Raw genomic sequence first — 21,703 nt, forward strand, 5'->3', positions numbered from 1 at the left:
AATATTCACCTGACTGCTGCATCAATAAGAAGGAAAATCTCCACCTAATTTTTTTCTTTTCTATAAAACACTGCGGTTCTCCAAATATTATAACCACATTTCTGGGACATCCACCGTTTCCATTTTACTCACCCCTATTTATATCAGTAATGGTCGGATTTCCAGGGCTTGGCACCACAGAGGACTTTGATGTAATTTAGGGGAGAGCAATTTATAAGAAGAGGAAAGTCTCGGTAGAGTTCTCCTTTAAGAAAATACCTAATAATACTGTATTTCTTCCTCTCAGTACTCATGATTTCATGTCCTGACTATTCTAGTCAGATTTGCCAAACCTTAGTAAATTTATTAACAATCAATAAAACTAAGTTACAAATTTTCACTCACCAGTAAAAAAATACCAATTATTTTGAGTTTTTTTGTCTTTTTTTATCTGATACCACTCCGTTGTATTTGCGTTTTATGGGGTGGTTTTGTCAGCACAATTAATTCATCATGATTTGTGCTCCAGGTCAATTAGAATTGTAATCCAGCACTACCTCCTGCATTAGTAATATGGAAGTAGACAGTGAGTGATGAGTAGCAGTTAATGTAGTAACGGCAACAGACAAACTGTGTCTATAATAGTTGGGTGGCCACATATGTGCAACTGGTGAAATAATAAGAAACCCCTATGGTATTCCTATACTGTTTTATTAAAAACCTCCCACAGATATTGTTGTCATGGTTACAGAGTAACCTCATTTAAATAAAAACCCATTATTTTATCACAGCTCGCCACAGTTACCAACTTATTGTAAAATGGATATTCAATTTTTGGGGGTAAATAACTATTATGTTTACAACGCCACTTGTTTGCAACAATATCAAAACAGTCACTGTACAAATAGAACAGTGTCACATATACAAGGTAAGCTATTACATTTTCTACTACCTTCTAAAAATATAATACACTGTATCATGGTTAATATATGTACTAAAGAGCATTGAATAATACATATGCTAAATAAAGAAAGTGATTGCATAGATTAGTAGAGAAATATTTTATGCAGCAAATTGAACCATGAGAAATACAGACAGATATTATATTTGTTGAGCTATATTAACTGCAAATGGAATAGAGTTTTAGAAAATGGCACGTATCGAGTGCAGAATTTACACATGGGTAGTAAAATGTTAGTAAGTTTAATAGGGGAGGGTGTCTGGTGCCATCATTGGAAATATATGATTAAGCAAGACATATGACAATATAGATATTAAGGAATGTCTGATTAGCTGCATGTGCAGAGGTCAAACTGTAGGCTGTGTCCTGATACATCATTGTTCAGCAAGAGCTGGTATGGGTTTCTTTCTCCTATTTTTTGGAGGGGAGGGGGGAACATGGAACCCCACTGCTAGGTTTAACCACAGTCTTCCATTTATTGGAGACTCAGGACTCTTAATTACCGCTGCTCATACCTTATATATGTGTACCTGAGGTCTGCATGTGTTTCCTCACTGGATAAAGCTATCTGCAGCTCCAGCTCTAGTAATGGGGTGATAAAGTGTCTTGGATGGAATTGCATAGAGGCCGCCCTAGCAGTAAGGTGATAGAGGTTGCATGGAGGGGATTACAGGGAGCCTAGAGACCATGGTTTAAAGGGAACCACAATTAATTTTTTTATGTTAAATTTTGACTTGCACCAAAAATGTATGTACAATGGTTCAATGAATACAATTTATGTGCTCACAGAAACTATCCAACCATTTAAATTAGCAGAGCAAAGAGTTACAAATGGCCCCAACAATAGCTTTTCTTCACATTCTAATAACTCACAATTTCTGGTCTCACAATACCAGGTCTTGTATTTCTCCTTTTACCTACTGTACATATTACACAAACACAGAGGCATGTACAGGATTTTGATAAGAGGGATTCTAATATTAATACACTATCAATAATCATACTCTACAAACACTGTATTCGCCACCAATAGCCAACTTTGTATATACATCTTGCTCTAGGGAAGCCTGCCAATCACATTGCCATGCTTGTGCATTGCTAAAACAGGAGTGCAACAATTTTTCTTCATCTTTTAATCAGTCGGTCTATTCTAGATGGGGGGATTCTGAGCACCTGTAATATCCCCTGCACTTGCCTATGATAAAGTGTTTACATTTTATCATAAGCAACATACAACATCATGAATTGAATATTAGTTGTTGTTTTTTACTTGATTACTTTTTTTTTATGATGATTTTGAGATGTAACTGTTTGTCTGTGTGGGTTTACTGTGCTGAGAACATAAAGTCCTGTGATTTCCACAGGAAATCTCTGAGCTTTCCCTGACCACACGTGGCTGGGCTCTAGCAATGGGCACTGATTAGCGACTTGCCCTACACCAGCAGCAGGTTACAATAAGCATCACTAACCCTAAACATCGACACACAAGCCAGCAGGATATGGTTACATACACTCCTTGATTGGAGTGGATTCATTTCAATTGCTAACAAAAGCATTTATGTGCAGAGCGCAACTCATCACCACCATCTGGGAGCACAGCCTGATTTAAGAAAAATTCCTTCATTTTCTTTCACGTCAATCACTTCAATATGTTGCAATTTCTTTGCGTAGGTTTTTGTAGGATAATTACTGATATGCTGATTTATGCTTCTCTCCAATCATAAAACATGTTTTCAATTTATTATACATTGATGGTGGTCTTTTAAATAGCATAAAAGAAACATGTGTCACCTTTATAGTAAATCTTACAGACCGCTCTCACCTTGTAATATTATTTCTCTACGATTGAATAGAAGCATCAAATGTGACTCAATCTGCAGGTGAATCCCATAGAACGGAGTTATTAAGAAATAAAAAAAAAAACACCAGAGCCGTAAATCTCAGAGAGTATTAATGAGAACAGTCGATAACTTTGTGACAAATCTGAAGAGAGCAGAGAATCTGTTAATGTAGAACTAGCCGTTATTATCACTTAATATTATTTATTTAAAGAGTTGTCTGAATATTAACAGAATTTCTGAACAATATAATAATAATAATGTTATAATATATAGTAATTTAATAATAACAACATAATATAATGATATAATTTTATCTAATACTAATATAATTATTATAATTTTTAATATATATATATATATATATATATATATATATATATATAGATATATTCTAATAATAATCTAATTATTATAATAATTATAATATATATATAAAATATATATATATATATATATATATATATATATATATATATTTAGATATATATATATATATAGATATATAGATATATATATATATATATATATATATATATATATATATATATATATATAGATATAGATATATATATATATATATATATATAGATATAGATATATATATATATATAAATGTATCATAATATAATAGTATAATAATAATAATAATAATAATAATATTAATAACAACGTCTAAATAATAACAGATGTCTGAATATTCCTGTGTGTAATACCACAACCTTATGACAGGCTTTGGGTGTTTGAGTCTACTATTTAGTATACAAATATAGTTCTATGCATTGAAGGACACGTGATAGAGTGATCCAACGGGTTCTGTTGATAGCTTCCGATTTCACCAAAGGGTTTTTCTTTGTCCATGATGTCGGTAATGTGGGTAGACTATATTATGTCTTCCGTATGCAGCACAATTAATTATTCAATTAAAATAATGAACTTAAAAAATAATCAGCAGACCATATGAATAATACCAAATACACATGTTTATGATCTGGCATGAATTAGACTAATGGTGAAATAAAACTATTAAAGATACAACAAGTCAAAAGTAAATATGAACAAAATGTTTTTAGTATATTAAACTATTTTGTATACTCTATTTTTTTTTAGATATGTGCCCTTTTATCCCTTACTAACCCAGGTCAGGTGCTCATTAGTCAGAGAACGAGCCTCCATTAAGTAAAGCAGAAGCTCGTCATCTTGTAGTACTTGTGCGTGTAAGTTCATGAAGAAACAAACCTGGATTGCAGTGGTATGCATACTACGAAATGGCATTTTTCATAATTAATTACTTTCATTTTTTTTCTTAGAATAGCTATATATTCAAATGTTTTGTAATATGTTTGCATTTATTGTATTATTTGGAATATGTAAACTTGCTTTTCTCAAAATTGATTTCATGTTCACAAAATCTGCCTTCCAGACATTTAAAATCCACAGAGACACATAATTGTATAAGCTGCATATTTTGTGTTACAGTAAATAATTAATCTTCATGATCAATTATGTTACATGACTTTCAATTATCTAAATTGTAAAACTGTTTATATCTGTGGGCCACTTAAGTTCAAGAGAAACTAGACCTATATACAGTTCTCTTTACAAACAGACTAATTAAATATAAAGCTTATCCACCCTTAAAGAGCATTATTTATTTTGTTTTGTATGGTTTTATTAAACTATATTTATTTACAAGTTATGGGTCTCTTTCTGTACTTTTTTTCTGTTTCCAAAATTAGATCCTGGAGCTTGAGGTATCAATATTTTTTAAGGATTCTTCTTATATATTGATCTACATGGTTTTGTTTATTGTCTGTTTATGTTGTTGTTTTTTGGTCCTTTTCAAAATGACAAAAAGGTCATCAATTAATTGGACTATGAGAACCAGGTATATATCGAAATGTAACTTTGCAGACCTATGTGTATGTGTGTGTGTGTGGGGGGGGGGAGGGGGTACTAAATATAAAAAATAGACCGAAATGGACAATTTTACAATCATAACCCATACCAGCTGGACCCCATAGCAAGATTTGGAGGAAGGCCTAGCAATTCCTGGTCCACCCATCATGGAGGCTCCTAATCTACTCTTCTGATCATGCACGGGGCCAGCATCTCCCAATGTAGCCCTCAGACCAAAAAAATTGTGCACCTCTATGCTAGACAGTATATCTAGCATGCACCTTTGTCAATAGACTGGCAAAGAGTGGGTTGGAGTGGGTAGGCTTATGCAGTCGTTTAAATATGCCCTGCCTCTACCAGTTCATCACAAACCCAACATCACCGGGCTTGAACTGTCTAGTGCAAATGGCCTTTCTCTCAACTATGTTGAAATCACAGATGTCTGATATCAAAATGTGGTCTTACTCTTCAAGTTCTTCCCAGCAACACGTGAAGCACAGCTAGGTATGAAGTGTTTTTTTTATTCACTACAATATTTTAAGAGAATACTTAACTATGCAGCCATTAAGTCCACCACTACTGACTTCATAGACACCGAATCCCTGATAAAGGTGGAAATTACCAACAAATTCTTCTGCATCATAATGACTTCAGTCCTTCAACCAATATCTCAAGCTGTTTTTCAACAAACACACTATTTAGACATCCCTACCAATGTGACGCACTCGGTACACCATACATCCCACTAAATGGGTCCACCTATATTCCAACTGATTTTATAAGCACATAATATAGAGACAGGAGCCTCTTCTACATTTGAGCATGAAGCTTACTGTTTTTATACATAGTAATAAATTATATATATATATATATATATATATATATATATATATATATATATATTTATATACACACACATATATATACATATGTATGTATATATATATATATATATATATATATATATACAAATATACATATATGTATATATATATATATATATATATATGTATATATATATATATATATATATATATATTTATATATGTATATATATATATATATATATATATATATATATATATATATTTATATATTATAAATCTATTCTACAAATGAAGTAGACAGTATATCGGCCCCTTTGTGCAAATGTGTACCTAGAGGTGAGCAGCAGAGTATGACAAAGGTGCACCAGATCTGGTACACTTGGCTGACAATGGAACTGGCAATATGATTGTTCGATTCAGGTTTAATTCAAAATATATGTGTTTTTCTGTCTATATGGATAACAGCATAGTGCTGCTTATATCATTTTTGCCACAAATGTTATTGCACCATATTCATCATAATCTTCTTTGAGAAAGTAAAGAGGGGAGTGGCATATTGAAATGGGTTGTGGCCTAAAATTAGTGTTGGATGGTTGGAGCCGAAGATAAGTAAAGCTTTTTTTTTTATCCAATCTTAATAAATGCTACCAAAAACTACATTTTTAGTTTTAAACTCAATTATTTTTCAACCATTGTGCAAAGTATGATATGCTGGTGGTCGGGGATAGGTGCAAACAGTGGATGATGATGACAGTCCCCATCAATAGCGATCCACTTGTGATTGGCTATATGTGAATGATCCTCTTACTTTGATTGGAGATTTCTTCATCACTTGGGTATATATTATGATTTTGTGTGTGTATTTAAGTAAAATGTATTTTATTCTGTTGGTACAGGAGACAGGGAGTTGTTTCTGCTGTATTAGAGATGTTTTGGCAGTTTTATCAATACCTAATCATGAATGCATTTTTGCGAATAAAATAAAGGGTTAAAAACATTGGTGTAAATAGGACATAAGTGTATGTGATGTATGCCTGGCAAAATAATTGAAAAATCTAGGGTTTTTTGTTAAGATCGTGTGTGCCTTCTTCCATTTTTTCAATTAAACATGGTTATCTTACATCTGCCAAATTGGATTTGCACTATTGTGCTTGTCAATGTACAACATGCCAGCCTACATATTAACGCTTTGTTTACGCCTCTATAAAGACACAATTTTAGAGAGAAAGAAAAAGCAGACATAATACTTTATACATCTGTCAAATGCTGCCGTAATTACTCTCCAACATTGAGCTGTATAGCACATTGTGTGCATTTAAAAAAGTATAAAGTGAATTTTATAGTGCCATATAAAATATCAAGACAAAAAAAATGGACAAGTTAATGTTACTAGAATAAACTACATTTCTTGTGCACAAAACTAAACAAACAAATAATTGGAGAGAAAAATAATTATGCACATAAAATTGACATATTTTACAATTAAGCAATTCAACTATTTGCCATTTTCAAAGGTACTAACACCCAGATCTAAAGTGTTCCCTGACCATTTCTTCCGGGAAAAATAACACAATTAACAGGATAAACACGCAAAAAAATCCATGTACATGTGTCAGTATTGATTGCCTGATTGGCCTTCAATCGAGTAGCTTTTAAGGAAGCTTATCCAGTAAAAAAAAAACTGCCAGGTATGAGCAGTGTCTAGACTATGACAGCAAAGGGTTTAAAAGACTACATTTTGACTCAGCTAGGCAACAAGCTTTGTTGAATAACAAATTCCAGATGTTAGTGACAAGTAAAAAAAATATGTAAAATCTTGCTTTGGAAATATTATTGCTTTTTATGCCCTGTAACGATATTAATATGTATCTGTTGAGGAACAGCAACAGAAAATCTACAGAAAGGTTCAGAAAATAATAGTCTGCTTAATATTAATTGAATAGAAAGAGTATGATACAATTTGAAACAACTAGCTAGATACACAGTACAGAAATTTCTGCCAATGCAATATCATAATTCTTCTAATCAAATGTCCATATTGCTCATCTCTCTATTAAAAAAAACACACATTGAACTGACTAGAGAGAAACAAATCCTATCCCAGCACCTTATAACTACATTAATATATTCCATTATACATTGAGGGGTTAGTTTAGTGTGGGGTGTATAAATTTGTTTGCATAAGATAAACATTTCACACTACCGATGGAAAGAAGATTCACATTTGGTTCTTAAAGGGGTAAACAATAGATGTTTGTATTTAATTGAATTTGGATTTTGTATTTGGGTTTGTATTTAATTACATTTTATATTGAAAAGCATCTTTCACATTTATTAATGACTCTCAAGACAATACTCTCGCTTTGTAGATGACACGTCACTACATTATTACATTGGGTGCAAACAGAACAATAAATATTAAGCAAATATCACTAGCACCGTTAAGCTATATCTGTACGTTATCTCCACGCTATGTCACATGACCTGACATGTGTCCAAATGAACATAGGGATGTAAATATGCATTCGTTCATCTCTAAAAGAGCCGCTAACTAGTTAAGTACACACCTGTATGGTAAAGGTGAAAGTAGCAGTTATGGATGTACTGAAACAGCTCTCAGAACAAGCTCAGTGAATTTTATTTTGCGCAAATGCACCTATTTGAGAACCAGGGGCCTGATTCATTAAGGATCTTAACTTCTTATTTCAGTCTCGTGGACAAAACCATGTTACAATGCAAGGGGTGCAAATTAGTATTCTGTTTTGCACATAAATTAAATGCTGACTGTTTTTTCATGTAGCACACAAATATCAACTTTAAATTTCAGTGTACAAATAAGCTATCAAGTATTTGTGTGCTACATGAAAAAACAGTCAGTATTTAACTTATGTGTAAAACAGAATACTAATTTACATCCCTTGCATTGTAACATGGTTTTGTCCAGGAGACTGAAATAAGAAGTTTCTCAAGTTAAGATCCTTAATGAATCAGGCCCCAGATCCATACAACTGCACAGTGCTTTCTGCTTTTTTATTTTAATATGTACTGATGTTTTGAACAATTTTCTGTGCGTTTGTGATTCTTAATGGGATGGTATCTATAAGTAAAAACATCACTGTAAACTGCTGTGGACTTTACTATTGGACACAAGTCCAACTGATTAGTGCAAAAAGCACTTTTGGTCAATGATCCGTCTCAGTTTGCACTCCAACTGATCTCCCCCTTGCATCTCTCTGCACTTAGAGAGGTGGAACGGGGAAGGTTGTGGGAGAGCCCAGCAATGTAAAGGTCTGTTCACGCTCTGTACATGATATAATGAGTTGAAAGCAGTTGCAGATAGGAGACGTGTCTTTTGCGGGTACTTTCTTCTGGTGTAACAGACCTTGCTGTATTTTTACATTAATTTATTTATTCATGTATCTGCTTTACAGGGCCACTGTAACTGATACACTTAAGTGTACCATGCACAACGGCCCATAAGGCAGATAAATGTTTGTGCAAATTGCATAGTATTCTGAGTTGCATGGACCTAAAGATCTGAGCTACTTGCAATGCTGTGTAATTTACATGATGCAATTTACACTTACAGTTTCAGTGTAAACTGCATCCAACTCTACATCAGGCCCTATGACTTTTTCTTCATCCCTTTAATTAATTACAAATTTTCATTTTTCTCTTACATTATTACTCATTGGAATTGCATCTATCCTAAGTCATGAGAATGAGGAGACATTGAAATTTTATGTCACACTTGTACAGCGTAATGGTTTCATAATTTGATTTATGTGCATATACAGCATTATTGCCCTTTCCTATATAAAAGGTGCCCAGTAGTGCAATATGAATCCCTCTGAAATGAGTCGCTGGAACTCAGGAGACCTTTCAAAAAGAGGGTGTTTTGCAAAAAAGGCCTCGACAGGCAGTATTTTCAGAAAAAAATAGAAAAAAGTAAATGATCCCAAAAGTGATTATAGGTACCTTAATACTCTTTCTACCATGCAAGTTCCAGCTAAACCACAAAACTGTCAAAGTAGATTATAATTATTATTATTGTGTATTAAAATTAGCAAAAGATATTGACAATACATTTTAGGATGTAAAAATAATCATGATAATAATATTCATAATAAAAATCATAATAATATAGTATACTTATTTTTAACAAATAAATCCTTGCTTATCACAACAAAAGAAAAAGAAGCACTATATAATTCACTAAGGTAAACATAATAAAAATATGTATATTTCTGGTTTAAGCAGCACATAAAAAACTACTAAAATTAGTCCGGTCACAAAGTATTATTGATTAGGGTTTAATCTGAGCAATAAATAATGGTCCACTATATACAGAGATAGTAAACATAGATGAATATTATTATAATATTAACAATATTAACAATAATAACAAAAATAACAAAAAATACAGAAATAAAAGCTGATTCCATTAGCACAATACATCAGAACACATAAATTAGGTCAGCGCTCTGATGCCAAGGCATTGTCCATCGCAGAACATGTAAGTCTTAATAAAAGAGCAGACAGCTTCTTACATCTAAGCAAACCCAAGAGGACAATGCACGCCAAGCACTGCAATTGAAAGAAAGCCTGTGTTCTGCGGCACCAGCAGATGGCATAGCCGCCCAAGGACACAAGAGAAGCACACAGGTTGGCTTACAGAGTGGTTGCTGCACCGTGATCTCACAGAAGAGAGGAGAAACCAGTGCCACCAGGACTTGGTGGCATATTGGTAGGTTAGTTATAAAAGCTACCAGAGCAACTTCATAGTTACCAAACTGCTTACATGAAACACCATCCATAGCCTCTGATTGATGGCTTATCAAAACATGTATAAGGGAGACTTAAAGCGGACCAATTAGGTCTATAATTGTGAAAACTGTGGCTCCACATGAATAATTCGTTTTACAACAATATAATGCAAATTGTAACCTACAAAGTTCCTGATTACCTCAACCGTCCCCTTGTGCAGCTCCATATCAATCATGTAAGTATGAATATTGATTAACCAGCTAGCAATTTCATCATCACACTGCAGCAGGAAATGTTTGTTAATAATAATTATACAGGTGCCTTTGATCTTATTAATAACTCATCTCATTAATTTCTGGGTTATGCAATTTGTGACCTTTTCGCTATTTTAGTCAAGACGAATAACACAGCACCTGTGACACCTTTGATGTACTACAGAAGCACCATTACACAACCTTATTGTTAACTTCCACCTTGTACAACACCAACCCTAGACAAGGACTCCCAAGTGTACATCTAACTAGGAATCTGTGAGAGCTCCTCACGGGACTCCTTCTTATTGGCCGGTTCTATACCACCCAAGTATCATTCATGTACTGATCTCCATGTCAAGTTGCCCACCATTACGTGTTATTCGCTAAATAAATACTATCTTCAACTTCACGATAATGTATTATCAATATAAACACACCAATCATTCATCCTTTCTCTCAGTTATCTAAACATGCAACGTAAAGTACAAAATCTTCAACTTTACAGAGATAACTTCAAGATCATATACACAGTAGATGAAATGTCTACATACAGTGCAGATAATATAATGATGATATAGTATATTGTTAAGCCACTTTCATAAGCGAGCTTCATAATGTAGATGAGGGCATTAACAGTCCTCTGAGTGTACTTGTGTTCATCCATCCATCCAGATATCTAGATATAGATAGATATATATCTATATATAGATATAGATATATATATATAGATATATATATATATATATATATATATATATATATATATATATATATATATATATATATATATATATATATATAAAAAGAGGGAGGTATAGAGAGAGAGAAAAGGTGTGCATGGCTGCACGTGTGTAGACAGAAAGAGAGGGAAAAACATAATAGTGTGCATGTGTGAAAGTGAGAGAAAGCGGGACAGATGAGAATAAAAGTACGCAAGAGCGCATGTGTGTAAGCAGTAAGAAAGGATAAAGAGAAAGAGCAGGAAAACATAAGAGAGAGAGAGAGAGAGAGAAAGAGAGAATATTGTAGGCTTAACTGCATATTGTAGGGTTAGAATTCAATTTCAGTATTATTGCAGAAACTGCAGGCAGAGTATAGAATACAATACATATAAAATGTCGGAAGAGTATATGCAGGCAGTATATTGAAGGATATAGATACAGGCATATTATATGCAGGCACTATATTGCATGATATAGATACAGGCATAGTATATGCAGACAGTATATTGAGAGATATAGATACAGGCATATTATATGCAGGTAATATATTGAAGGATATAGATACAGGCATAGTATATGCAGGCAGTATATTGAGATATATAGATACAGGCATATTATATGCAGGTAATATATTGCAGGATATAGATACAGGCATAGTATATGCAGGCAGTATATTGAGAGATATAGATACAGGCATATTATATGCAGGTAATATATTGAAGGATATAGATACAGGCATAGTATATGCAGGCAGTATATTGAGGGATATAGATACAGGCATAGTATATGCAGGCAGTATATTGAGGGATATAGATACAGGCATAGTATATGCAGGCAGTATATTGCAGGATACAGATAAAATGCAGGCAGAATATTATCGATTATAGATAAAATGCCACGTTGGTGCAGGGAAGAAATACTTGGCAGTGGAAGATTGCAGAGTGCCCAAGGAAGAGAGCTGGATATGGCCTGAGGAATCCAGATAAGTGTAGGGGTCAAAGAGTAAGAATGGAGATAGGAATTGGGTTTACATAGTCATGGCCCCATTCTCCCAGCTTGCACTAGTGTAGGTGAAGGTCACAACAACAGCACATTGCCAGGAGTAATGATTTGGCAATCCTGGCATGTGCAACATGTTCCTTTCTTCAGAATGAGCTGGCTTCTATGCCAGCTCATACCTTGACCTACGTATGCACTGTCCATGGCACTGTGTCTGGCGGTGCACCACAAGTGGCCGTCAGAAGCTCCGCCCCTGTGACGATATCATCGCGGGGCTGTTTGCCTGCATATCAGAGCTCAGGTTCTCTTTTTAAACAAACATTGATGACTGTCTCTCTTATGTAAACAATTGCTACAAATTTATTTTTATTACAGCAGAAAATATTTACCTAAATAAGATTAAACAAGGTAAAAATCTCAGTTTGGAACTTTCCTTCATGGAGGCGATCCCCAAGAGCATAGACTAGGGGGTAAATTTATCAAGCTGCCAGTTTTCGAAAGGTTTTAAAGTGGAGGTGTTGCCTTTAGCAACCAATCAGATTCTAGTTGTCATTTTGTGGAATGTACTAAATTGTGTAAATTTGACCCTGCAACAAAATTGCCATTTTGTTACATGGGCAGGGCCAAAATGGTGCAATTTGCCGCAAATTGCATCATTGAGGCACCCACCCTACTAGGAAGCAGGCAGGATGCAAGAGAATTGCTTGTTCTTCCGGAAGTCCCAGTAGATCTAACCCGACATTTCGGGAGAGTTGGCAAGTATGCTAAACAATTAGTGACTACTGATAGTAATACTAGTAAATTTGTAAATTAGTAAACTAGGAGGGAACAAAAACAGGGTGTTGTTTGCCTCTGAGCATTGTCTCCTACCTCAAAAATATATGTATATTTTTATTTTAAAATCCAAGTATTTGAATGTGAAGACAATTGTGTGAGGGACAGTGTCATATCTCTACTAGTAAGCAGCCAAAAAGCAGGGTGCTCTGTGAATCTGATCCGCTTATCCCCCCCAAAAAATCTAATTATTTCTTGCTTTTAAAATTCAAGTATTTGAATGTGAAGGTAATTGTGTGAGGGGCAGTATCACTTACATTTGTACTAGTAAGCAGCCAAAAATCAGGGTGCTCTTTGACTGTGTTCAGCAAACCCAACAAAAAACTAATAATTTTTTGCTTTTAAAATCCAAGTGTTTGAATCTGATTACTATTGTGTGAGGGGTAATATTATATCTGTTCTAGAAAGTAGCAAACAAGCAGGGTGCTCTTTAACTCATAATAGCACAATTATTGCTTGCTTTTAAAATCCAAGTGTTTGAATGTGAAGGCAATTGTGTGAGGAGCAGTATCATTCACATATGTACTTGTAAGTGGCCAAAAAACTGGGTGGTTTTTAGCTCTGAGCACCACATCCCCCAAAAAAACAATTTTTTTATTGCATTTAAAATCTAAGTGTTTGAATCTGAAGGCTATTATGTGAAGGGTAGTATCACATCTGTACTAGCAAGCGGCCAAAAAAACAGGATGCTGTGTTTGACAGCACAACCCCCCAAAAACAATTCTTTTTTTTTAACAAACCAATTGTTTTAATTTGAATGATATTTGGGCAGTGTATGAATTTCCATCCTTTCCCTTCTGGGCATTCACCTATTGTGGGGACAGTTACAAGTAGCTTCAACTTCAAGTAGTTTTACTCCTGTTGTCAATTATGGATCAGTCTATAGATCAGAAGTATCTGAGTCAGGGCTGTAATTGGGGCAACATGATCGCCCAGGGCGCAAGTCCAAGGAGGTGCAACGGCCACCTACTTTTGTCCATACTTCAGACACAAGGAGCCTGAGTCATAAAGAAAGGCAAGGCAAAAAAAGGAGAAAATGTTCTCTGGGACAACTCACATCAGTCCATGCCCTATGGAGCTTACAGTCTAAATTCCTAACATACACACACAGACAGAGATATTAGGGTCAATTTAATAATATGCATTTAACCTACTAGTATGTTTTTGGGGCCGTGGGAGGAAACCGAAGCACCTGGAGAAAAAACACGCAAACACGGGGAGAACATACAAACTACACACAGATAAGGCCATGGTTGGGAATTGAACTCATGACACCACTGCTGTGAGGCAGAAGTGCTAACCACTAAGCCACCGTGCTGCCCTATATATAGATAGTTGATAGAGATGACAGTGATTTTGCTAAGTCTCTTGGCCTAGTAGAACAGATTTATTTTTTTTATTCACTTTGCTATTGGATGACTACACTTTAGCACCCATGCTTGATTCTAGGTTTAAGTCATATGCCATATCTTCTTTACAGCTGACACAAATCCATACAGATGAAAATATTTCCTTATGAGCAAGCTGTTTTCTCAAGTCTCACATGACACGTCCCCTGCTTCAGCTAATCCTAAAAAATGCTACTAAAAGAAATAAACTTTTCTAAGAGTCCCACTGATGATAGTTAACACAGCTCGCCAATGTGAAAGATGATTATGACATCTGGTCCGGCTTTAAAGAAATGCCCAAATTATATTGACACCTCTACCGTATCTCAATCTAATACACCTTGTATTAGTAGAATGATGGAGGATTACTTTAATGATAATGTACAAATTAGCATCTTAGACAGTCTCTTTGAATTCTGTGAGAAAAAAAAGACAATTTAGAGCTCCTTGTCCAAACTAGCTATGGTGCACTTAAACTGCTCATCCTCCCATATGTATTCTAAAAGAGTGTTTAGCACAGCTGGGAACATTGTGAGTGATCATTGTAAGAGGCTATTTCCAAAAATGTTGAAAAACTGGTGATCATCAGCATTATCATCATCATCATCAACATTTATTTATATAGCAACAGCAAATTCCGTAGCGCTTTACAATTGGGAACAAACATTAATAAAACAATACTAGGTAATGCATACAGACAGCGAGGTACGAGGGCCCTATATGTAAGCTTACAATCTATGGGACAATGGAAGCTTGAAACACAAGGACATGTGCTACATCATATTGCACATTGGACCAGCTAGAATGCAAAGGTAAAAAGTATTGAGTGGGCTGTGTAACAGTCACACAGCAATGTTGGTCAGAGGGTTGTTGACGTGTGTTAGCTGGGTAGAGAGTGGTAATAGGGTAACCTAGGGAGATTAAGATGCTGGTTTAGGAATATTATAAACTTGTCTGAAGAGGTGGGTTTTCAGAGAACGCTTGAAGGTTTGAAGACTAGAGGAAAGTCTTACTATGCGAGGAAGGGATTTCCACAAAGTGGGTGCAACCCGAAAAAAGTCCTGTAACCGGGAATGGGAGGATGTGATGCGAGTGGAAGAGAGGCGCAGATCTTGTGCAGAACGGAGGTGATGATTTTGGAGATATTTTGAGACAAGTGAGGTGATGTATGTCAGTGCAATTTTGTTGACGGCCTTGTATGTTAGTAGAAGAATTTTATATTGGATTTGTTGAACAACAGGCAACCAATGTAGAGACTGACAGAATGGCTCAGAAGAGGAAGAACAGTTTACAAGGAAAATCAATCTTGCCGCTGCGTGCAAAATAGATTGTAAGAGTTCAAATCTGATGTTTGGAAGACAAGTAAGGAGGTGATTGCAACAGTTGATGTAGGAGATGATGAGTGCATGAATTAAGGTTTTTTGCAGTGTCCTGTGTGAGATATGTGCGTATTCTGGAAATGTTCTTTAGACGTATGTAATATGATTTAGATATAGAGTCGATGTGGGGAATAAACGATAGTTGTGAGTCAAGGATTACATCTAGGCAACGAGCTTGCGGGGTGGGATTTATGGTCATGTTGTCAACAGAAATAGAAATGTCAGGCAGGAAGCTTCTGTTTTTGGGTGGGAATATTATTAATTCAGCTTTTGAAAGATTGAGTTTGAGTTGGCGAGAAGACATCCAAGATGAAATGGCAGAAAGACAGTCAGTAGCGCACGACAAAACACAGATGGTGAAAGATCAGGAGAGGATAGATTTGTGTATCATCTGCATAGAGATGATACTGAAATCCAAAGGAGCTTATTAGTTTTCCAAGAGAGGTGGTGTAGATAGAGAATAGCAGAGGACCTTGGACTGAGCCTTGTGGTACTCCAACTGATAAAGGAAGTGGAGCAGAGGTGGATCCAGAGAAATTAACAATGAAAGAGCGATTAGATAGGTAGGGTGAGAACCAGGAAAGGACAGTGCCTTTAAGACCTAGGGATTGTAGCGTTTGTATGAGGAGAGAGTGGGAAACAGTGTCAAATGTGGCAGACAGGTCCAAGAGAATTAGAAGAGAGTAATGGCCTTCAGTTTTTGCTGTGATCAAATCATTGACAACCTTGGTCAGCGGAGTCTCTGTGGAGTGTTGAGAGCGAAAACCTTTTCAAAATAGGAGTAATCACTACATGCTTAAATAGTGATGAAAAAAGTACCAGTAGAGATTACAGATTTTAGCTAGAGGTGTAATGAGCACAGGAGACAGGGACGTACCAATTTGCGAGGGTATGAGTTCAAGAGGACAGGAGGTAGAGTAGGAAGATGAGAAGAGAGTAGAAACTTCCTCTTCATTTGTGGGATCAAATGAAGAGAGAGTGTCAGAGGGTGCTACAAAGGAATTGAGCTGATTGCTTGTCCAGGGAGATGATACCATTTCATGTCTGATCTTATCTATTTTGTCCTTGAAATAGGAAGCAAGATCCAGGGCACTGATGGTAGTCAGAGGGTTTAGGGTGCGAGGATTGAGAAGAGATTTAAATGTGTTAAAAAAAGCATTTTAGGTTAGAAGCCTGAGCATAGATGAGAGATTGGAAGTATGTTTGTTTTGCAGTGTCCAGAGAATTTCTATAGGAGTGGTAGATACCAGTATATGTGATGAAATCATTAGAGGTACAAGATTTACGCCAGTGACGTTCTGCTTTATGAGAATGTTTTTGTAGAGTTCATGTTACTTTAGTGTGCCACGGTTGACAATGAAGTCTACGCGGAGTATGTAGAGTCGCTGGAGCCACTTGATCAAGGGCAGTTGCTAGGGCTTGGTGAAAATGGGGTACTCCCCTATCAGGGGAGGATAATGTAGACATTGGGCAGAGAAGGTGTTGAAGAGAGGTGGAAAACTGTTGAAGATCAATATAGTTGATATTGTGGTTGTGAGGAGGCTTGGAAGAATTTGACACTGGGGAGAGTAAAGATCATCAAAATTAACTACAACTTATATGAGGAATACCCTTCTTGCCTCTAATTACAAACAAAATATCTAATGCTGTATTCCAGTTGGGATTAGCTAATATTTTGCAATGATGATACTGACACCAGTGATGAGGGTGAAGACATTGCCACTATTGAGAAAGTTGACCACTATTAACCTAAAGTCCATTACTAAAATATTAAAATCCCCATCTATTTGACAGTTCTACAAGAAACAACTAAAATGTTTTCTTTTGTGGGAGCCCAAGCAAATCAAGTACTTCAGCCACTAAAGTGACATATTCTGAAGTGCTTGGCTTGTTAAACTATACATGTGCTTCTTAATATACAAAAAAAAAGATGGGTGGGAGGGCGCAAGGGGAATTCCATTTTGCACAATTTTATATTATTTGCTTTGCCCATTTTGGTGTATCTACTTTTCTAAAATAACCTTTTCTTACTACCGTTTCTCTCCCTCTCCAATGTGTCACTCATGCTGTCTATCATTGATAATAAAAAGGTGTCCATTGTCTTTCTCCCACCATTTCTCTTCTGGGTGAGGCCCACCTTAGTCTATATACTTTTCAAAAATGAAAATATATTTATGCGACTGCTATCCATCTAATGAGTTTTTATCATTGCCCCTGCTCTCCCTCTCCAATGTGTCACGCATGCTGTCTAACGTTGGAATAACAAATACGTCTTTCTCCCACCATTTCATTTCTGGCGAGACCCATCTTAGTCTATCTTCTTTTCAAAAATGACCTTTAATTACTACTGCTGCTGCTATCCATCTCCATGTCACACATGCTGTATAACATTGAGAATAAAATAGGACGATTTTCTCAAACCATTTCAGTTATGGCGTTGGCCCACTTTGGGATATCTTCTTTTCTAAAACGACCATCCTCTCACCCCGTGCTCTGTCTGTATGTTTAAAAGCTGTTCTTATCTTTATTAAACTGCCATCCTTTCTGCCACTGCAACTATGTTTCATAGATACTGGATATTTTATACTGTATATTTTTTAAACTGCAATGTGTTTGTGCCATTGCTCTGTCACTAGTTTTAGCCAGCTAGTTTGCTACAACCTTTGACCAATATTGGTGAAATGTCTGTAAATAAATGTTAATGTAGGAACAAAAACTGTTCAAAAGTACATGATTGTATCTGTTTTTCACCATTCATAATTGAAATCCAGATCCAAACCCAAAACCAAAACAGATGCTACTTTTGCCAAAACCAAAACACAAAGATGGTTTCAAAACCAAAACCAAAACACATGGGCCCGCACACATTTTATATATATATATATATATATATATATATATACATACATATAGATATATATCCATATAGATATATATATGTATGTAAATATATATAGTATATCTATATGTATATCTATATGTATATATATTTCATTCTGTACTTTATTTATATATTTAATGCACTATAATATACATTTGTATATATTTCAGAGATACAAACTTATAGATACGAAAAGTAGACAGTAGAAGACGAAATCTATTTATAACTGCCAAGAGTCCAGTTAGAAAGAAGGCAAAAACATCATAAAGGTACGACCCTAAGCCTCAAACAAAGATACCCATAAAATGATAATATTTTTATATAAAACTCCATTACCATCTAAAAGGGTGAACACTCTGAAAATGGCTGCAGAATGGGGGTGTGAGGGGAGAACCGATTTGAAGCCGCAAAGTTCCCGATTGCAGCTTCTAAATTGGTAGTCCTGCTCACATCCCTCTCCAAAGTGTCACAGCTACTGTGTAGTCAGCCGGCTGCTTCTGGATACCTGGCTGCTTCTGTTCCCTCCCTAGGTTTTTAATGCAGCTTCAATTTCCCAACAATTGCAAATGACCAAACACAACAATTGAAAAACTTCTGATACAAAACTAATTCAGCTCTGATCGTAAAAAACATTTCAAAAACTAAAGATTTAATTTTAAATTATTACTACATTACCTAACACTCCACATAAATCATTAACCATGTTCATGAATTATCCTTTCACCAAAGCTGGCCAATCATAAACCTTACAATCACAGATTGAGTCATATAGCAGCCAGAATAAGTTCCATCTCATGACATCTATAAAAATGACTGTTCTGCCATCATTCACGTTTTATTGTCAATATAGGTCTGGAATAAAATAATACATTACCTAAAATAATCCATTTTACAGAATATCTCCTTGTTTTTGATATAGCAGCTGTTGTGTTGCCTCAGAGACGTCCTGCACACGGAACACTCCAGACACCTGACATGCCAAATTAAATTATTCACCTAAAGGAAAAAAAAAACCACAACACATGAACAATAATAACAATATTATTTGTGAGTCAGTGTTAAACATCTAATTTTAATTAAGACGATTTGCTTAAGCTTCTCATTATTGAAGAAATTAACCTAGAAAGTGGCAGCCATGTTTCCAACGTGTATGATTACTCAGAATCCATGAATCCCTTTTTCTGTATTACATAAGAAACCCAGATGTTAGTATAGAGCAGTGATAAGCAAAAGACGGCCCTAGGGCCGCATGCAGCCCTCCGAGTCTTCACCCGTGGCCCCAGCTCCTTCCTGCCTTAATGTCAGATTTATTTGTCATAGTTTGCAACACTTGTTTAACATTTCTGCTATGTTACTACAGATAGGTGTCTATTTCTTTGATTAAATGTATTTTTTAACTTATTAAATTACAGTATAACACCTTTTTATCCTGTTGGAGGTGGAAGGAGAAATTTTAAATTCAAACGCTCTGACACCTCTTGCATCAAGAACACTGATTGCATGGCTGTCCAGTCAGTCCCTTCAACACAAGAAAGCATTGAGGTGTATTGGAACCTCTTCTTGTAGAACTGATTGATGAGCAAGCATGAGAGGTTAGCATCTCACAATTGCTGGTAACCCAAACCTGGATGTTCTGTTAATTGTGGAAATGAGAGTGTTATTGTTAGTAGCCACGACGGCCGCGGGCACCGCCGCAACTCTCTTCTTCTCCCTGTTGGCGTCCCGGCCGTCGCTATGATGACAGGGACGTCACTTCTGGCGCCTTCATTCCGGTTGCCTGGGCAACAACTGGGAAGCTTGAGATTCCCTGCCCTCGCACCCGACCAGCTGTCAAACAGCCGGGCGCACACGCAGGTCTGTGTAGGGCCAGCCATTCATGGCTGTTTAGACGAGTAGGCAGCTGGGCATTCTGCTTCCTCATTGGCCAGAAGTGCCATTTATTAATTAAGCAAGTCCTGGGTATACTTTCAGGACTCTTCCCTGATTGGCTGTGAGTACTACTTAAGGCAGTGAGGACTGAGCCTCACTGCCGGTTATAGTGTCCTGTCTCAGTACTGCTGCCTGCTCCTGTGCTATTTTGTTGAACCTTGGATTGATTTATCTGTGTATGACCTCTGCCTGTCTCTGGACCCTGAACCATTGCCTGTGACCCTGACCTTTTGCCTGTACTCGGACTCTGAACCTTTGCCAGTGACCCAGACCCAGCTTGTACCGGACGTCTCTACCCGTGCTCTGTCCAGTCCGCAGATCTCTGGCCTGTCCCTACTCCGTGTATTACCTCCTGTACCTGTGCGCTGCCGTGTGAACATAAACTTGTACTACACTGAGTGTAAGTCCTAGTGGCATCCGAGTACCGGTGAGCATAACCAGTCTCTACGGGAAAGGCGGCTGCTATAGGTGAAGACCTCTTCTGCTAGTTCTACAAGTTTATGCCGCACTGGTAGCCATAACAGTTATATTGCAATTTTATTTCTGGGTGGAGTTCTTTTACATCTCAATTCAAAATCTCACCTCTTCTCTATTTTGTGGACTTTCTGAACTTTATATTCTCTAAGTCAACACAATTAGATTGTGAGCTCTTGTGAACAAAGTCTAAGTCCATTTATCTCAAGTTATGCTCCTATGCTGGTTCTTTAGAAATAAAAGATAATAGCACTACTACTATATTTAATAAAAATTATAACACTTTAGGGGTATTACTTCACGGGTACTACTGGCTAACTTGAGCTTGGAATCGGAAATTATACAGTTTTTTTTTACAGGTGCTCACAACTGAGCTTAGTGGAGACCAGGGATGCCCTTACATACAAAAAATGACTATCTATATACAATAAATGAAAGGCATTATGCTTATATTGTTCAATACCTAAATACAATTACGTAGAAAATGATTGTGATATATTTTCATTATATTAATATTTTTCATTATTTTTTATCTTTTTTATCAATATATTTAATATATTTTTGCTGTAGTT

General features: G+C 35.9%; 1 protein-coding gene across 2 annotated transcripts in view; it reads right to left on the reverse strand.

Moving 5' to 3' along the window:
* The window catches only part of LHX6 (LIM homeobox 6), a 129,440-nt gene that overhangs the window by 66,816 nt on the left and 40,921 nt on the right, over positions 1 to 21,703 (reverse strand). For both annotated transcript variants that reach the window (XM_075184755.1, XM_075184754.1), the window contains one exon: positions 19,603 to 19,724. In XM_075184755.1, the coding sequence (XP_075040856.1) occupies positions 19,603 to 19,724 (122 nt within the window). The remainder of the gene's footprint in view (positions 1 to 19,602; positions 19,725 to 21,703) is intronic.

Source organism: Mixophyes fleayi, chromosome 9 (assembly GCF_038048845.1).
Source record: "Mixophyes fleayi isolate aMixFle1 chromosome 9, aMixFle1.hap1, whole genome shotgun sequence".
NCBI lineage: Eukaryota > Metazoa > Chordata > Amphibia > Anura > Limnodynastidae > Mixophyes > Mixophyes fleayi.